The sequence below is a fragment of the Enhydra lutris genome, unplaced genomic scaffold (genome assembly GCF_002288905.1).
Source record: "Enhydra lutris kenyoni isolate GAN:26980312 unplaced genomic scaffold, ASM228890v2 scaffoldscaffold24, whole genome shotgun sequence".
NCBI classification, from domain to species: Eukaryota; Metazoa; Chordata; class Mammalia; order Carnivora; family Mustelidae; genus Enhydra; species Enhydra lutris.
Window position 1 is genome coordinate 18481508 of NW_019154108.1, and position 20434 is coordinate 18501941.

Here is a 20434-nt window from a genome sequence, read left to right on the forward strand (position 1 = left end):
TGCTAATATGATAGAAGTCCTCTTATGGAGCACCATAGAGCCAATAGTTCCTTAGTTAGAACAAAGAATGATAGTAGTAAAAATTGTGTGTCTGTGTGTGTGCATGACATTGAACAGAGAAATATAGTTATAGATATAGATATTATTCCTTGCTTTATCCATGCATCTTATGAAAAAAGCAAGTAGTAGAAAAAAAAAATTGGAGGTCATTCCATTACAGCTTTGGTGAAATACAGAAAGCAAAACGTCTTTCTGCCCTGGGTCAGATTATTCTTACCTGTCGTTTAGTACAGTTTCTACTTAGAAATATTTCTCTGGGCAAAGAGAAGCAGAAGGAGAGGAAGAGAAAGAAGCCTGAACAGGCTCTATATCCAGTGCAGAGCCGGACATGGGGCTCAGTCTCACGACCTTGAGATCATGACCTAAGCCAAAATCAAAAGTCAGGGGCTTAAGTGACTGAGCCACCCAGGCACCTCTCTACTTAGAAATACTCTTAACCAACTGTGTCTCATGTGTGCAGCTCTTCAATTTGTGAGCCCAGGGTCTGAACTTGCAAAACAGTCCTACTGGGGTAAAGGAGTCAGTCAATGGTTCTCAACACTGGTGCACATCAGGGTCTCTGGGAGCTGGTGAATACTGCCAATGCCAAGGCCCAGAGATTTGGATTTCAGGGGTCCCTTGTGGAGCCTGGGAACTGGTACTGTCATAAGTTGCTCATGGGATTCTGATGGCAGCACAGTTGAGAACACAGGTCTAGCGCCTCTAAAGGAGAAAACTGACTTAAAATTTTCTTGAACATTTGCAGATAGAAACAAGTGACTCTAAGAGAAATAAGAGTTTCTGCTTCTTTCTCTGTCCTCATCAAAGGGAACATCTTTGCCATTAACAGAAAGGGTATGTTCCTGGAACACTGATTTGAAATTTGGAATACATTTCCACCATAGAAATGATGTACTGCATGGTGATTAGGTATCTTATGTACTAAAGTAGAATGGCTTATGAGTCTATGTTTTAGAATGTGGTGGGCTTTTTTTTTTTTTTTTTTGAGAACTTTTAAAAGTTCTGAACTAATTTAGAAATAAAGATAGAGATGCATAAATGGTATTTAAGTTGATATAAGTTGGAAGTCTCCTGTACATGCATACAGGCTACTCAATCCTCTATATTACTTCACTCATTGTGTATCATTATTATTGTCATTTTTGCCTGCTTTTGGTTGATTAGCTTTTTTAAAATTTTAATTCCAATATAGTTGACATACAGTGTTATATTAGTTTCATGTGTAGAATATACTGATTAAACAATTCTACACATTATTCAGTATTCATCATGATAAGTATATTCTTACAACCTATTTCACCTATCCCCTGCCTCCCTCCCCTCTGGTAACCATCAGTTTGTTCTCTATAGTTAAGACTGTTTCTTGGTTTGTCTCTTTTTTTATTTGTTTTGTTTCTTAAATTCCAAATATGAGTGAAATCATATGGTATTTGTCTTTCTCTAACATTTCACTTAGAATTATACCCTCTAGGGACGCCTGGGTGGCTCAGTTGGTTGAGCAGCTGCCTTCGGCTCAGGTCATGATCCCAGCGTCCTGGGATCGAGTCCCACATCGGGCCCCTTGCTCAGCAGGGAGCCTGCTTCTCCCTCTGCCTCTGCCTGCCATTCTGTCTGCCTGTGCTTGCTCTCTCTCCCTCTCTCTCTCTCTCTGACAAATAAATAAATAAAATCTTTAAAAAAAAAAAAAAAAGAATTATACCCTCTATCTCCATCCATGTTGTTGAAAATGGCAAGATTTCTTTCTTTTTCATGGTTGAGTAATATTCTATTGTATAAATATACCATATTTTCTTTATCCATTGATCTGTCAATGGACACATGAACTGCTTCCATAATTTCACCATTATAAATAATGCTGCAATAAACATAGGGGGTGCATATATTTCTTTGAATTAGTATTTTCGTATTCTTTAGGTAATACCCAGTAGTGGGATTACTGGATTATATGGTAAATCTATTTTTAAATTTGTGAGGAACATCCATACTTAAATAGATATTATTATGTTAAATCATGCTAACATACTTCAACTCACCTGTCAAACTTTCAACGTAAAATCAAAGCCATTCCTCTAACTGGAGATCCATATATTTTTCTTGCATAAATTATATCCAAAATGTTATCAGCTAATTCTAAAATTTCTCTCTTTAAAGTGAGTGAGAATATAAAGGCAGTTTAATCCTTCTGAATTTTTTTTTATCCTTCTGAATTTTTATACGTGTTTTTTCAAAGTTTTAAATTGCTTTGTCACACCTCACTCAATAGTAACCTTTTTTTTTTTTCAATAGCAACTTTTTAAAAAACAACTTGCTTTTACTGGAACATTCCAACACAATCAAATTTATTTTCTGAGAAACAACAAATATCTTTTCCTTTTATGTTCATATTTTATTAATTTTCATAAATTACCAATTATAGGAACAAGTACAACAGGCAAAAATCTTTGAGAAGAGGCATGAATAATTCTCAGTATGTATCTGCCTCAACTCATTGTGAAAATGTGAGAGTACATTACAGAAGGTACAACCAGTGTATATGATGAGCATGTCGTAGGCATCAGTCGGTGTGTTTTGAGAAATACAGAGTATCTGGTCATTCAGCACACTAGTTAGGGGAATTGGTTAAGAGATCTTCTTAATCTGCACCCCAATGAGGCATTTAGTTCAGTTCCACAAATGCTTACTGATTGCTTGGGCACTGGGTTTGGCACTGGAGATTCAAAAGACAACTAAGACGTGTTCCCTATTCTCTGAGATCCTGCAAACCAATCTGGATGGCAGACAAACACAAATGAGAGTTAATAAGTAGGATGATAGGTGCAGGAAGTGCATTTAGACAACTAAAAAGAAGGCAGAACTTTGTTTACCAAGTCACTGCTGAATCCCTGCTCTTGGTATGGCACCTGTCACAGAGTAAACCCTTTCAAGGGTCCACTGATTGAATAAATAAATGGATATGCAAAGCAAGGTTATAATGGGAAGATCTTAGTATTCTACTCTTAGGAAAAGTTTAAATGGTTAAGATTTAAAGAGTCCGGAGAGAAATAAACTGTGTACATAAGTCAAGATAAGGTATAACTGACAGGTATTTGACAGTTAGTGAAAGAATATGTTGCTAGGAGACAGAAAGTTGCCAGGGGCTGCGATATGGGGAGAATGGAGAGTTACTGTTGGATGGCTTAGAGTTTCAGCTGGGGAAGATGAACAAAGTTCTGGAGGTGGATTGTGTTGATGATTGCCCAGCACAGTCAATGTACTTAATGCCACTGATTGTATGTTTAAAAATGGTTAAACTGGTAAATGATATGTTGCATATATTTTACTATAATAAAAAAATTAAGTAAAGTAATATGTGGCTTCAAAGAGTGGTGGTAATTGTGAAAGCATCAGGAGGAAGGTAAAGAAAGAGCAAGATAACTCTTACCCCTTAAAGTCTTCAGAGGCAAAACTGGTACGGAGGTCAGGATGGAAGCAGGATGGGATACATAAGGGAGTTTATGGTAAAGAAATACACTTGAAGAAGCACTTAGCATATTACCTGGCGTGTGGTAGGTGCTCAATTTGCATTTGCCTGTGGAGGGATTATGATTGAATGAATTAAGTTTCAACCTGGCCCAGGATTGGCCCTGTCTTTTTTAGGCCAGAAATGGGTCTGGGCTGGCTGCCCTATTTAGTTGCTGCTTTTATCCTCTCCTCACTGATTTCCTACTTACTGCTTCTTTTTAGATTTAATGATTTGGTGAGTTCAGCTCACGTGCTGCAAGCCAACCGGGCATACAAGGAGAATGACGTGGCCCTAATGAGGTCTAAAATTAACATCATCCTACAGCTCTACCTGCATTCGGAAATCCCTCCAAGGCTGAGGGTAAAGGGGATTCCCGTTCCTCTCTGGGCATTTGCCAAGAAGCATTTCTTCCTCAAGAACTCTGAAAGCTGATAGGCACCTCCTAAGTCTTGGGTCAACCAGATGTCCTTTCCCTAGCAGTTGCATGAAAAGCTTCTGGGGAGGGGGTGTTCTTATAGGTCCTGGGGGGTCAAGAGAGGTTTTCTGCCTTCCTTGGAGCCTCGGCCAGTAACATGCTCCCATTCTATGGGTAGGTGAACATCTCTGAATCCCAGAAGGATGCCATCATTGCTGCCATTGCAGAGGGCCACCTAGATCGGAACATCTTCCATGGAACTGTCATGTCTCTCTTCCCTATCATTATGTACTTCTGGAAAAGGTAACTCTTTCTCCTTGCCCAAGACCACGAGGGCAGAAAAACACATTTGACTTTCTAGAGTAGCCCTCTGCTTCACAGTTTCCAGTCTCTTGGGAACTACAATGGTGTATTCTTATGCCACATGATATACCCCATCCCTCCCACTCTCACGCTGAAACTGAGTCAGAGGGTGGAAGGCCAAGTAAGACTGGGGATCAGAGTACCTGGCTCTCTCCCAGGTACCTCCTCCTTGCTTAGAAAAATGAGGTTAATTTTCTTAGGCATAGGTTCCTCACCTAAGGGTGAGTATGGACCTCCATACCTGGGAAGAAGTTCTGTCAAGTTTAACACAACTATAATTGTGCTTGAGGAGCTTCATGAGAGAGTAAGACACAAAAGCTCTACTCTGTTATGTCCAAATCCCATAATTACCATTAGAGGCACAGTTGCTAGATATTACATTCTCAAGAGGAGCTTAGAAATTTAGGAGTTTTGTTGTTGTTGTGGTTGTTGTTGTTGTTGTTATTGTAAAAGATTGATCTATTTGAGAGAGAGAGAGAGAGTGAAGGAAGGCAGAGAGGAAGAGAATCTTCAAGCAGACTCCCTGCTGGGCACAGACCCAGACACAGGGATCCATCTCATGACTGAGATCATGACCTGAGCCAAAACCAAGAGTTGGTCACTCAACCAACTGAGCCACCAATGTGTCCCAGAAATTTAGGTTTTTATGTCCTATCTCCCAATGTTAAAGTGGCAAATGTGGCAACAAACTCAAAACTAAAACATGGCGAGGAAATTATGAAGGCCAAAGAGCAAAAATGAAACAAACAAAATATCTGCAGGACAAATGCGACCTGTGGCCCACTGGTTTCTAACCTAGCCTGCCGAGGTTTAGGCTGAGACACTGGTCCAGATTCTCCCAGCTGGTTATTCATTCCTATAGTGTATAGTGCCAACCTATACACTGGACACTGGACACTGGTCCAGGTTGTCCCAGCTGGTTATTCATTCCTATAGTGTATAGTGCCAACCTATACGTTCCACACGGGGCCCTGTATGACAGTGACCAGAGGATAACCGGCTGAAATGTTCCAAGACAGGGCTAATTAGGATATTTAGATTATTATATGATTCTGGCTCTTAGGGGACCTCCCCCCCCCCCCCCCCCCCCCCCACACACACACGCATAAGTGTTACTTTAGTGGAAGAGAAGTCTAAAGGTTGCTTACCAATCTCCAACCTTTATTTTAAAATCTCTATGATAAATAGAACTATCCTATAATCCAGCAATTGTACTACTAGGTATTTACCCACAGGACACAAAATACAGATTCGAAGGGTTACCTGCACCCCAGTGTTTACAGCAGCATTATCAACAACAGCCAAACTATAGAAATAGACCAAGTGTCCATCAGTTAATGAATGGATAAACAAGGTGTGGTATATAGACACAATGGAACATTCCTAAACCATCAAAAAGAATGAAAGCTTGTCATTTGCAGTGATGTGGATGGAGCTAGAGTGTATTATGCTAAGCAAAACAAGACAGTCAGAGAAAGACAAATACCATGTAATTTCACTTCCATAATTCCATTTTATGAGTGGAGCATCAAACTAAACTGGACAGGTACCTCTAAGTCTGGAGTGCAGTCCAAGGGGCATGTGGAGATCCCCAATTTGTCTGATGAAAACAGTGTGGATGAAGTAGAGATTAGTGTGAGCCTTGCCAAAGATGAGCCTGACACAAATCTCGTGGCCTTAATGAAGGAAGAAGGGGTGAAACTTCTAAGAGAAGCAATGGGAATTTACATCAGCACTCTCAAAACAGAGTTCACGCAGGGCATGATCTTGCCTACGATGAACGGAGAGGCAGTAGACTCAACCGGGCGGCCAGCACTGAAAACTGAGGAGCGCAAGGCTAAGTCTGCTCCTTCAAAAACCCAGGCCGGACCTGTTGGTGTCAAAATCCCCACTTGTAAGATCGCCCTTAGAGAAACCTTCCTGACCTCACCAGAGGAGCTCTATAGAGTCTTTACCACTCAAGAGCTCGTTCAGGCCTTTACCCATGCTCCCGCAATGCTGGAAGCAGACAAAGGTGGGAAGTTTCACCTGGTAGATGGCAACGTCTCTGGGGAGTTCACTGATCTGGTCCCTGAGAAACTGATTGTGATGAAATGGAGGTTTAAATCTTGGCCAGAAGGGCACTTTGCCACCATCACCTTGACCTTCCTGGACAAGAGCGGAGAGACTGAGCTGTGCATGGAAGGCAGAGGCGTGCCGGCCCCCGAGGAGGAGCGGACGCGGCAGGGCTGGCAACGGTACTACTTCGAGGGCATCAAACAGACCTTCGGCTACGGCGCGCGCTTGTTCTAGGCCTGGCGCCGGGGGCGGTGTCCGCCCCCTCGGCCCAGCCCTCTCCTGACTAGGGCGTGGGACTCCCAGGATTGCACCATCCCAACCACTAACTTGGGGCTGGGGCCCCTTCCCTCCACGTATAGCTGGGGTTTGTGCATTTCTGCTGGGTGGGATTGGAGGGCGATTTCTCTTTTATGTGTACATAAGCTAAATAAACGTAATTTAAAAAAAAAAAAAAAAAGTGGAATTTAGGAAATAAAACAGATAAATGTATGGGAAGGGGGAAAAAAGAGAGAAGGAGAGGGGGGAGGAAAACAGTAAGAGACTCTTAATGTTAGAGAACAAACTGAGTGTTGATGGAGGGAAGTGGGTAGGGGATGGGATAAATAGGTGATGGATGTTAAGGAGGGCCCTTGTTCACTTGTTACGATGAGCACTGGGTATTACATGCAAGTGATGAATCACTAAATTCTACTCCTGAAACAAATATTATACTATATGTTAACTAATTAGGATTTAAAGAAAACTTTGGAAGAAAAAAAATAAATATACTTCAGTTCAATTAAAAAAAATCTCTATGATAATACATTATTTAATACAGGATTAAAAGAATTAAAAATCGAAGTTCAAGATAACCAGTTTATCCTTTGAACATTAGTTGTTATCTAGCACCAAATCCAGACTTGATTCTAGTTCTGCTAAGCAGGATCAAACAGAAATTTGTCCTGAAACTTTCTGGAGGATCAGAACCCTGAGAAATGCATGCTGCTCCTGGCTTGAGTCAGTGCTCAGCACTGCCTCACAACCATTTAGGAAGTGTAGACTGCTTCAGGGAGGCTTTGGATCCCTAATCTTTATGCAGCTGATTCTTCACTTGCTTTCCTATACACTCCTATATAAAGAGTTTTATATTGCACGAACTGTGTCTACTTATGTCATCCCAGATGAACCTCTCAATAGCCCTTTGAGATGGGTGAGGCAAAGTGTCATTATCCCTATTTTATAGATGAGTAAATTGAGGTTCAAAAGGGCTAAGAGATGCCTAGGAGCACTTGGAAATGGTAAAACCAGGATTAGAAACAAGGTCTCTCATTATTTTAAGCACCATAAAGTATGCGTTGTGGCAGACTGGGAGCTTCCTGATGGGACAAAGACCCATTATAGCTAGTGGAATGAGAGAAACCAGCTGTGATCAAATAGAATGCCCCTTGGGGACATTGGAAAGAGAGCACCAGTTAAGACTATCAGAGCAGGGGCACCTGGGTAGCTCAGAGGGTTAAGCTTCTGTCTTCAGCTCAGGTCATGATCTCAGAGTCCTGAGATCAAGCCCCATGCAGGGCTCTCTGCTCAGCAGCGAGCGTGCTTCCCCACCCCCCCTCTCTGCCTACTTGTGATCTCTCTGTCAAATAAATAAATAAAATCTTTAAAAAAAAAAAAAAGACTATCAGAGCAAAGGCGGGATAGAAAATAAATCCAATCTTAGTCAAGACCAACCTCCAAGGGGTCCAATGCAAGAGTAGGCTGATGGACAGCAAGCATTAGGGGCCAGGGAGGAACAGATGAAGAGTGTTATGAGGGACTCCAGGGAGCAACAGTTCTTAGACTGAGTTAAGTATATGAGTGCAAGTTCATGTGAGGAAGGGGTTTACTCAGACTGCTGGGAATGTCATGACAGGGTCATGACCTTCAGTAAGGGACAGGATGAAATCAGGGATCAGGACCTGAGAGGAAATCAGTCAGACACTCTGGCTGTACCACGTGGGGTTAAGTGGAGAGCTCATAGTCTGAGGCTCAAGCAAGCATTGGAGGGATTGACTCTTCCTCAGATCTGGATAAAGCAGATTCTTTACAGTCTCCATTCACTGGTTCTGAAAGGGAATCCCAACATACTGTCCATACCAGGTCCACACTGGAGCTAGGCCTGGACACAGCGAGGGCTCAGAAGAAGGGCCTCTGACAGGCAACACCCCAAGGCCAAGACTTTCCTCTTCTCTATCGCACACTTTACTCTCTGTAAGGAATGGTCCTGACCCAGTTGCCCCGTGCTCAGTGTTCCAGCCTCCTCATTGGGTAACTTTTTCCATGTGACCAGAAGACAATCTTCTCACAGGTTTTGTTCCTGGAAGGCAGCCCACTCTTACTTCCAGTTCAAGGGGAAGACACACAAGGATAAAAAAACTTCTCCTAAACCCACACACAAGACTTCTCCTTGGAGTGGAGGTAAGCTCAACCATGACCTATAGCCCCATTCTCTAGAAAATGAGACTCATAAAGGGAAAGCAAAGGTCCAAAGGACCAAGGTAAGACTTCATAGAGGGTATTTCCTGGAGGGGTGGGCATCTCATTAACTTGGCTCTCAGAGAAGCATTAAAGTATGTTTTGTCTGTTGATATCAGTAACAGCAAAAGGGTACCCCACCCATGTACCACACTTCTCAGCAGTACCTCCCAACAGCCTCAGGATGTAGGTCATGGTCCATGTGGTGGGTAGATAGAGGTGGTGACTTGCTTTACTGCTATTTAAGAAGCCCCTGCTCCAACTATCTCCAGAAACCCTATCATTTGAAAAGCATCTGTTTTATGGTATTAAATGAGAAAATTAAAAAGTGGATTTAGGGTATGATTTTCATGTGGTAAATACATATATATTTTTATGCATGTATGTAATCTTTATGAGAGCATGGGAAAAATTCATAAATAAAGTATTAATAGGCTTATCTCTGCATGATGTGATTATGAGTGATCTACATATTTATTATTAATATACTCTTAATATGTCATTCATATATTGCATATTATTAATATACTTATAAATAAGCAAATAGGTGCATTTGAAAACAAATACAGACATGTTTTCTTAGCAGAGCAGTTAAACTCAATCCCTTTCTTAATATCTGCACTGAGATCAGTAAGGAAATTTTAAAGAGGGGGAAGAGGGTGCACAGAGCAGTGCCTGGAGAGAGCAGGACTGGATGTCTCTACAGTGGAAGGTTCTGAGAACCAAAGAGAAGAGGTGTGCGAGTCTGAAACTGGTACCAGCATCAGAACAAAATAAGGAGATAAGACAGGAGTCTTAAAGACAGCAACAAATTGTCCTGTAAGAGAGCTGAGCATTCCAAGGTTTTAGTTTCAGCCTATGCAGTTCTCATGTCCATTTTTTCCAGATACTTAACCCTGCCCCCCTTCCAGCCTCCTCACAAACAAGCGTTCCACTCCCTTTTCCGAGTACAAATGAGACTTTTGAAACTTAACCCATCCCTAGTTTGCATGAAGAGTGAGAGAAGCAGCTCTGGCTGGTTGTGGAGCCAAGTTCCTGCCCCTCTGAGAGGTGCACCTAAGTAGGAAATAAATCACCTTTACCTCCCTGATCTCAAATATAGAGGCTTGGATTTAGATAATATCTGTCAGTAACATCCTATACTCCAAGGAATGTTGTCAAGAACTTCCTTGCTTACATATAAAGATTTATTTTGTTGGGTGTTATAAGGGATTTTCATGTTCCCTGTCTTTCTTCTCCAGGAGACCATGCCATCTTAAGATTCACCTTGCTCAGAGGTATTGAGTGGTTTCGGCCTCAACAACGGGAGGTAATAACAAGTCCAGGCCAAAATTGTGAGTTGGAGTTAGAATCCCACTGATCTAACTACTAAGATGGTGACTCTAATCCAGTTTGGCCAAGCTCCTTAATGACCACAAGGAGACTGAGGTCCCCGAAATGTGAAGCGATTTGCTCCAAACCACCCAGCATGTGAGTGGCCGAGATGGGATGAGAAGCAGGTCTCCTGACTGCCTTTCTGGGGCTCTGTGCACAGCTCTCATCTGAGTAATTGTATCTTCCTAATTCTCTTATAGCCCCTTGAAGGAAGGTACCTTAGGCTTGTCTGTATCTCTGCTGGCTCCTCTGTATGTGTGGTGGTTCCAATGTGTGTGTGGACACAATCGTAACATCCCAGGTGTTATTTTCCCCTCCCTCTGAGAGCACCTGCTAACTTGAACAGAACCTCCATCCCATACCTTCTGCTTCCTGGAAGTACCTGTTACAGATCATCTTATCCCAGTAATAAACACTCTTGTCCTAGCCACCCATATCTGAGCCACGCTATATCCTTTTTCTTCCCCATCTTTAGCCTCAAGGAGTTAAGCCCTCTTCCAAGTATTAAAGTTGCCTTGGTTTCCACATGGTCTCTCCTGACAAGCTTTTTCTTTCCCCCATACCAATTGTTCACTGCTATTTCTAGGTTGGAGATACTGTTTCTTTCTGCTGCTTATGGGCATGAAACACCAGCTTGCCTTTTCTGCCCATTTGCATATGTCCCCTCATTCCCTAGTGGGGGAGGCCACTATGGAATATTGCCCATGATCCATAGGGTCCAAACAGCCTTAAGCTTTGCGATTCCAGTATTCATATGGCTTCATTTCCTTTTGTTACTTCCCTGGGTCTTTAGGGTTGTCATCTTGACCTTTGTATCCAGATAAAATGTCTCCTAAGACCAAAGGTACTGCAGCATTCAGACCAGGTCTCCTTGATGTCCCTGGAGCATCACTGCTTCACCTTCCATTTTCCCACTCCTTTCCTGAAGGTGTTTCCCTGGAGGTTGTTCTGGGATGGCCTTCCTGGGCTGGAGGCCCTCAAGTGTACCCTGAACCCTGAGTTCTGATGCAGTTTTTCTCTACATTTGTCTTTAGCTTCTTCTAGCAACCTTACCCCATCAAGACATGGGCTCACCACTGTGCAGCTGTGTCCTGTACCAGGGTAGGCATGGGGCAGAAGTCCTCTTCTTCGGTTCAGAGCTGCTTTGTCCAAGTGTACAATGGGAGATGGGGAAGAAATTTCCCAGAGACCTAGCTCTACAACCTGACACTCCTTAGCATATGAAAACCAAGAAGTTGAGGTTGCTTCTTCCAGAGAGTCCTATAGTCAAGATAGTTAGGGAAGGGTTTCTCTGTGGGTTTCCTTACATGTCTCCAACTAAGGCACTTTTAGGAAGTTGGATACCCTGACCCACCTTCTAGGAGAACATTATTGCTAGGAGAAGAGTGTCCCAGATGATCTTTTATTACCAGCCTCCCTAATACTCAAGCTTTTCAAGGTAAGGGGCATAAAATGGAAAGAAAAAGAATTGTTCTACTTGGCAGGATATTGTCAATAAAATCATAAAGGACTTGAGCCTGTCAAAATCTGATTCAGCTTGGGGTGCCTGGGTGGCTCAGTGGATTAAGCCTCTGTCTTCAGCTCAGGTCATGATCTCAGGGTCCTGGGATCGAGCCCCACATCGGGCTCTCTGCTCAGCAGGGAACCTGCTCCCCCCACCCTCTGCCTGCCTGTCTACTTGTGATCTCTGTCTGTCAAATAAATAAATAAAATCTTAAAAAAAAAAAAAATCTGATTCAGCCTAACTCACTTCTGTATAAGCACCAAAGTGGAAATCATGCTACGTTAGAGCTCTGAGAAAATCGCTAGGGGGTCGTGGAAGACAAAACTGAGCCAAAGAGCTGCTTGAAAGTCAGGGTTATAGACACCAGGCTATGTGACTGGAAGGCCTGGTTTCCTCAGCAGCCAGCCGGTCATCTCAGACCTTCTACAAGGCCAATAGGAGTTTAGAGCTGCCCCAGTATCACTTGCCTAGAAGACAAGAACTTTGGAATTGTTTGTACAGAAAAGCAATATGTAGCTTCAGGGATTATCAGTTCTTGGAGAGGAAGGTAAGAAGAAGAATTCAAGGAGCGCTACCCTGAGGTCAAAGGGTTTTGGTTTGGACCACTGCTATTCCTAAAGGGAATGACAGCAACAAACCAGCAGAGTATGCCAGTTATCTCATTGTCATTCTAATAACTGGCCATTCTTCTCTCTTCCTTCAGACCAAAATTACCTGGCTCCGAAAAGGAGAGAAAGTAGTCCAGTCAGACTCCCAACAGAGGCACATCATCTCTCAGAAGCCTCTTAACACTGACAGAAACTTTTCTGGTCAGAAATGAAATGGCCCAGTGTCATCTGCCCTGGAATGATCAATGGGATGTCAGCCCAGACATGGTAGGATGGGACTTCAGTGGGTAAGATATGAGCAGAGAGCATGAACAGAAGCACCTCTGTGCTCCTTGATCCTGGGGTTTCTGTCAGAGATGCTCTTTCTACAGTGGGCATGTAACATCACCTGACTCTCGGGGTCAAGAGACCTGAGTTCTTGATTCACTCTGGAGCTGCATAGCCTTGAGCAGATCTCTGACTCATGAATGTCAACGAATCCCATGACAAATGTATGTAGATGGCATTAAACACTCTAGTAAACAAGGTGCTGTTTTTATCAACAGTAAACAGATGGGATCTTAATGCTGGGATCTCCAATTTGGACAATGACTCAGATCCATCCTTAGGAAATCCTCACAACCCTGTGAGTAACCATGTTAAAAATTACTTCTTTTTAAACAGATAAGGAAAGCCACACAGATGGTAAGTGTCTTTCCCCAGATCACCAGGTAGTCAGTGGCAGAGTCTGGACTAGAACACACCACTTCCAAATCTTTGGCTAGTCCTCATTCCGTGATCATATAACTCTATATAACTTTTCATGCCCAAAAGGAATAGTTCTTCCCTAGAGTTCTGTTTAGTTGTCAATTAATAGATAAAGAGACTCTTTGGGACTTTTTTGACCTAAAGGCCCAAATTATTGTCATGGTTATAGAGCACTAGGTTCATTTTGAAGAAAATCAGGAGTAAAATGACCAAATGTCCTAAATGAGCCTTCCACTTGAGATAATTGAGAAAAGATGGGCTCAACCCTGTAAGCTGCAGAACAAGGAAAGACTAGAAAGCTTACTGGGGAAGCCTCTCAAATTTCCAGGCAGTTTCCTCCTATGTTCACATATTTTATTTCCTAGACTTTCCTCAAGAATGAAAAAAGTTGTAATGTCCTCACAGGGCTCACAAATGCCTGGGACAGTGAGATCATCTGAATGGAGCTTTGATTGTGACAGGCCAAGAAGACTCTAGGCGGATGTGACTAGAAAAGGTGTTGCCTCAGATGACATGTGGAGAGCCTCAGGCCACTGGGAGAGGGTCCAATGAAGTAAAAATTCAGCCTAAGGAAGGCCCAGAAGAAAGGAGTGAGAATTTCCTTCCCTAATGAGGCTAAGGTTCCAAGACAGAATTTTGAGTTAACAGATTGATTAGAGGGCATGAGACAGAATTACAGTTTTTAAAAATCAGGCAAGAAACTAAGGCAAGAAGAGAATGGGGAAGAACCCTATTATTGGAATTGAGCTGTCAGGAATGATCTTGGTCAAAGATAATCAAGTCAAAACCTTGCACACAGAACCAGAGAGGATGTTAGGCCACACCAAAGCAATGATGAGGATCTCATAAAATACTGACTCAGGGTCATGTGCCTAAATATCCTCCCGTTGGACTGAGGCAGAGCTGAAACTATAGGTTGGTAGTAGGTGGGTCCCACTGAAGGAAAAGAAACCTCACTCAAAGAATTCATCTGAAACTGTGATTTTTTGCCCATTTCATAATTCTCTACTTATATACACTCATCCATAGGTATAGTCGCACGCGGAGGTGCAAGCAAACACGTTATTCAGAAGACCTCACGATACTTCATAGGACCACCCTGAATTGAAAAAAGTAATTCTGCTCATTTATTGAGTCTTGCTGTTGCTTCCTTTGCTTTCATATCCTCTCACTTCAGAGATCCCAGATCCAGTATGTTTTCACTCTAGATTTAGGCTAATGTCACAAAGGCAATCAACATGCAAACAGGTAATATAAATGAGTAAACAACCCATGAGAGGTAACAAGGAATGCTAGAAACTGAACACTCGTCAAAGGGGACAGTAACACTCAGATCCAGGCAGCCAGCTCAATGGGGCCAGAGCTCCTTAACTTTTTTTTTTTTTTAAGATTTTATTTATTTGACAGAGAGAGAGATCACAAGTAGAGAGAGAGAGAGAAGAGGAAGCAGGCTCCCCGCCTAGCAGAGAGCCCAATGTGGGACTCGATCCCAGGACCCCGAGATCACAGAGCTCCTTAACTTAAGGCAAAAATAAGGAAAGAAAGAAAAAGAAGTAAGGGAGGGGGGGAGGGAAAATACAAAAAGGAAGAGAGACAAAGAACATGAAATTTAAAGTTTTTATAATACTATGCAAGTCAAACAAAACTTGGTGGTCGGTAACCCTGGCCCACAGCCTAACAAATGCAAATCTTTGCTTTAAACTTTTTCTTTCCCCCTTGTAATTATATTTGGGTCCGGGGTCTATCTTAGAAAATATTAGGAGGGAGGAGGAGAAGTCCAAACATTAGACCCATGAGGGTCACTGGCATCAAAGTGATGAGGAAACAGAAGGCTGGCTGAAGAAAGCAGCTGCGATCCCCTGCAGCCCCTCCCCACCCCCCATTCCTGGGTGGGACGGTTGTGACGTTCTTCCAGGACAATCTCCCAACTATCTAATGTTAATGCCTTGCTAGAAGGGAAAGACAAGCTTAACTTCACAACTGGCAAGGAGTTTCGGTATCTTGAAGGTCCTCTTTAGCATATGAAAGTTCTTTTTTTTTTTTAAATATTTATTTGTTTCTTTGTTTGTTTATTTGACAGAGAGAGACACAGGGAGAGAGGGAACACAGGATGGGGGAGTGGGAAGGAGAAGCTGGCTTCCCGCGGAGCAGGAAGCCCGTTGTGGGGCTCAATCTCAGGACCCTGAGATCATGACCTGAGCTGAAGGCAGACGCTTAATGACTGAGCCAACCAGGCACCATGAAAGTTCTTTTAAAACCTCCCCTTTTCCTTACCTCTCCCAACCCCACAGTATATAATCAGCCACAGCCTCACAGCCCCAATGCAGCAGGGCTTTCTGCCCCCGGGTGCTGTCCCTGGGCTTTAATAAAGCACCGTTTTGCCCCAGAGACATCTCAAGAATTCTCTCTTGGTCACTGCTCTGGACTTCACCCCACTGAAACCCACCTATATTCCAAAGCCAAATAAAAAGGGAAAGGCCAGGGAAGGAAGGTGGCTTCCTCTAGTCCCGGCATTAGTGTTCTAGCTATCATAACAAATTACCAGACACTCACTGGCTTAAAACAACACAATGTTACTATGTTACGGTGCTGTAGGTCAGAAGTCAGAGCTGGGACTCAATGGGTTAATGTCAGGTGTGCAGAACTGCATTCCTTTCTGGAGGCTCCAGGGGTGAACCCATCCTCCCGCTCTTTCAGGTGGTTGGCAGAGTTCAGGCCCTGCAGGTGTAGCACTGAGGTTTGATTCCTTGCTAGCTATCAACCCTTCTTTGCCTGACTGAAAAAGCCCCAACTCCTTAGTAACATATAAGACCACTGTCGATTTGACCCCAGTCTGGGTTTCCATATTCATCTCTTGCCTCTCTTCCTCACGCATTTCATTCCCCAGCAACATTGTGTAAAATGTCCTCCCTCTTCCCCTCCACCTGGTGATGAGACATCACAACAGTGACACCTCCTGGTTGTCTCCTCTCTCTTCCCACCCTTTCTTCTCTTTCTGCAACACTTTTTCCCCTTCTTGAGATTCTTGTTTATATATATTCCTCACCTGCTAAACTATAAGCCTTTGTAAGACAGAGACCATGTCCTGTTTTTCTTTATGCCTCTAATAGGTAGCAGAGTGACATGCAGATAACAGTTGCCCCGTAAATACATGTTGAATGCATGAGTCAATGAACTGTGCTAGGTTTAGGAATGTGGTGGAAAAAACAGAACGTGTACTTTATGCCTGTCTGACCTTACAGTTAATTAGGCTCACTTCACAATTAGTGTAGACCACGATGTTCACCAGGAAAATCAAATCAGTCATCAAATCTGATTGCGACTAGCCCATTAAAGAAGAAATATATAATTTTCCTTACGATTTTTTTTTATGTTCAATGACTCTTGATGCTTTAAGGGCTCTGTATTTTTTTTTAGGAAGTTCTTACAGCCCATTCAGACTAAACAGTAACGAAAGCGGCAGGGAAAAGAGCAGGAGAGACAAAGGTCCACCTTCCACCTTCAGAAACCTTCCAGTTGCACGTCTGGAAATGACATAAAATCTTCCCTCTTTTTACAAAAGCGGTAAAGATGTCTGTCCTTCATTCTGAAAGCCTCCAATTGATCCAAGTGTTGCTGCAGACGAAGGGGCACCTTGTGTGCAGCACTTCGGGGTGTCAGTCCCCACCCCTATACTTCAATCAGAGCTGCAGATCATTAACCAGAATAAAGGACGCCCATATTCACAATCGAAGGGCCTCCCATACTCTTCTTAAAGGAAAGGACACAGGAAAACAGTATGTCACTCCCCAGAGGCTCTTAAGGTCATTTTCAATTCAAGAAATTAATGGAAATATTACTACCCCTTCTGGATTAAGACCATGGACCAGCCAGGCTCATCCAGAAGCTCTGACACATGGGCCCACCCCTGACCAAGAGTCCAGGCCAGGAGGCCCGGCTGCCATTCCTATGAGCTCATGTTTTTCCATGAGGCAGGCTGGTTTTAAATCCCATCTCCACTCCTTCGTACCTTGGCAATCATCAGCAAATTACTTAATCTTGTTGAGTCCCAACAAGTGTAAAATAAAGATAGTAATGTCTGCCTCCTTGGGTTGTTTATAAACCGTTTGGGATAATGTAGGCCAAGTGCATTGCATGGTGCCAGGCACAGAGCTGGCATTAAGGACATTAGTTGCTCCCCCTCTTTCTACCTTTTCCCTAAATTTCCTGGAACATGAAGGAAATGATTGACCCAGAGTGACATAGTTGAAGAGTTAAATCCTGAAAAAATTCCAAATGCTCTTCTTCATGTTGTTTATTAGCATTGAATAGCCAGGACTTCCACAAACCCATTAATTTCTAATGCGTAATTTCTACATAGTCATTTGGAGGATTTCTTTATGTTCTATAAATCTACTATTTATAGGAGGCTTAAAAAAAATTTTGTTGTTGTTCCTCCCGAGCCCCTAACAGATACTTCAAAATATTCAAGACCCTTCATTGAGCATTTACTATGTGACAAGTAGGATAGGAATCACAAGATTTATTTTACAGGTGAGCTGATGGAGGTCTGCAGAGAAGTCTCTTTTTGCCTCTTGCTTGTGTGGTTACTGAGAAGTAAGATGTAACTCTTATCTTTGTTCCTTTATAGAGTAAGTGTTTTATTCCTCTCGCTTTTTTCAAGATTTTTTCCTTTATCTTCGATATTCTATAGTTTGGGTAAAATACGCTTAAGTGTAGTTTCTTTTGGCAGTTATTCTTCTTGGCATTCTTTAAACTTCCTGGATCTGTGGCTTGGCATCTAGCATTAATTTGGGGAAATTCTCAATCATTATTGCTTCAAATATTTATTTTTTTCCTTTCTTCTTTTTCTGGTTTTCCCATTACATGAGTGTTACACCTTTTGTAATTGCCCCACAGTTATTGGATGTTCTCTTCCCTTTTTCCAGGGTTTTTCTCTTTTTACCTTTCAGTTTTGGAGGTTTCAACTGACAAAACCTCAAGCTCAGATTTTTTTCTCAGCCATGTGCAATCTGCTAAGGTAGGTATCAAGGACATTCTTCATTTCTGTTAGCTTTTTTTTTTTTTTTAAATCTCTAGCATTTCCTTTTAATTTTTTTCTTAGAATTTTCATCTCTCTGCTTACATTACCCATCTGTTCTTGCCTGTTGGCCACTTTCTGCATTCAATCCCTTAGCATATTAAGCATAGTGGTTTTAAATTCGTGGTCTGATGATTCCAACATCCCTGCCATATCTTGGTCTGCTTCTGATACTTGCTCTGTCTTCAGACTGAGTTTTTTTGCCTTTTAGTATGCCTTGTAATTTTTTGTTGAAAGCCAGACATGATGTACTTAGTAAAACAACAACAACAACAACAACAAAACACAAACAAAACAAACAAAAAAAAACACCTGTGGTTGACAGGCCTTTTATAAGGTAGTGGTATGGTGTAAAAGAAGAACATTCTACAGACACACCTTGTTTTATTGCCCTTCACTTTACTGCACTTTGCAGACATTGCACTTTTTCAAAGTTGAGGTTTATGGCAACCTTGTGTTAAGTCTATTGGCACCATTTTTTCTGACAACATTTGTTCACTTCAGGTCTCTGTGTCATATTTTGGAATTCTTGAAATTCTTACACTATTTCAAATTATTCTGTTACTATTATATTTATTATGGTGCTCTGTGATCAAGCGATCTTTGATGTTATTATTATAACTGTTCTGGGGAGCCACAAACTGTGCCCATATATGACAGCAAACTTAATACTAAGTATCATGTGTATTTTGGTAGAACAGCTCTACCAATTGGCTGTTCCCCTGCCTCTCTATCCTCAGGTCTCCCCATTCCCTGAGACACAAAAATATTGAAATTAGGCCAATTAACAACCCTACAATGGCCTCTAAATATTCAAGTGGGAGGAAGAGTCACAAGTCACTCACTGTAAATCAGAAGCTAGAAATGATGAACCTTACTGAGGAAGGCATGTCAAAAGCTGAGGCAGTCTGAAAGCTAGGCCTCTTGTGGCAAAGAATTACTCAGGTAGGTTGTGAACAGGAAGGAAAAGTTCTTGTAGGAAATTAAAAGTACTATCCCAGTGAATACACAAATGGCCTTTTTACTGATATGGGGAAAGACTCAGTAGTCTGGAGAGAAGATCAAACCAGCCACAACATTCCATTCCAAGCCAAAGTCTAATCAGAGCACAGCCCTGACTGTCTTCAATTTTATGAAGGCTGAGAAGGGTGAGGTGACTGCAGAAGAAAAGTGTGAACCCAGCAGAGGTTGGTTCATGAGGTTTAAGGAAAGAAGCCATCTCCATAATACACCAGTGCAAAGTGAGCCTGCAAATGCTGATGTAAAAGCTTCCGCAAGTCATCCAGAAAAGCTAGCTATGATAATCAATGAAGGTACCCACACTAAACAGATTTTTATTATAGATAAAACAGTCTTATATTAAAAGATGCCATCTAAAACTTCCATAGCTAGAGAGAAGTCAAAGCCTAGCTACAAAGCTCATTTGTTAGAGACTAATGTACCTAGTGAATTTAAGTTGAAATCAATATTCATTTCCACTCCAAAAATTCTAGGGCCTTCAAGAATTATGCTAAGTTTTCTCTGCCTATGCTCCATAAATGGAACAACAAAGCATAGATGATAGTCTATCTTTTTATAACATAGTTTACTGAATATTAAACCCACTGAGACCTACTGCTCGGGCAGGGGGCGGGGGGAAGATTCCTTTTAAAAGATTCCTGCTCACTGACAACACACCTGGCCACCCAAGAGTCCATGGAGATGTATAATGACATTAATGTTGTTGTCATGCCTGTTAACACAACATTCTGCAGCCCATAGATTAAAGACTAATTTTGACTTTCAAGTCTTATTATTTAAGAAATACATTTCTTAAGGCTATAGCTGCCATACATAGTGATTCCACTGCTGGATCTGAGCAAAGTAAATTGAAAACCCTCAGGAAATTGTTCACAAATGAACTTTAAGAACAGTCGCGATTCATGGGAAGAAGTCCAAATATCAACCTTAGCAGGAGTTTGGAAGAAGTTGATTTCAACCATCATGGATGACTTTGAAGTTCAAGACTTCAGTGGAGGAGATAACTGTAGGTGTGGTAGAAATAGCAAGAGAACTAGAATTGGAAGTGGAGCCCAAAGATGTAACTGAATTACTTCAATCTCATGGTCAAACTTGAATGGATGAGGAGATCTTTCTTATGGGCAAACAAAGAAAGTGGTTTCTTGAGGTGGAAACTACTCCCAGGGAAGATGCTGTGAAGGTTGTTGAAATGTCAACCCAGGATTTAGAA

General features: G+C 42.1%; 1 protein-coding gene and 1 pseudogene across 2 annotated transcripts in view; both read left to right on the forward strand.

Moving 5' to 3' along the window:
- The window catches only part of LOC111150784 (regulator of G protein signaling like 1), an 84959-nt gene extending 72450 nt beyond the window's left edge, over positions 1-12509 (forward strand). Inside the window, exons 16-21 of the mRNA XM_022508383.1 lie at positions 3784-3922; positions 4156-4280; positions 8725-8834; positions 10133-10225; positions 11300-11366; positions 12473-12509. Coding sequence (XP_022364091.1) covers positions 3784-3922; positions 4156-4280; positions 8725-8834; positions 10133-10225; positions 11300-11366; positions 12473-12509 — 571 coding nt within the window. The remainder of the gene's footprint in view (positions 1-3783; positions 3923-4155; positions 4281-8724; positions 8835-10132; positions 10226-11299; positions 11367-12472) is intronic.
- Positions 5850-6844, forward strand: LOC111150787 (annotated as a pseudogene). Its single transcript, XR_002640819.1, has one exon. The product of XR_002640819.1 is annotated as an activator of 90 kDa heat shock protein ATPase homolog 1 pseudogene (transcript).
- Positions 12510-20434: the final 7925 nt, after the last annotated feature.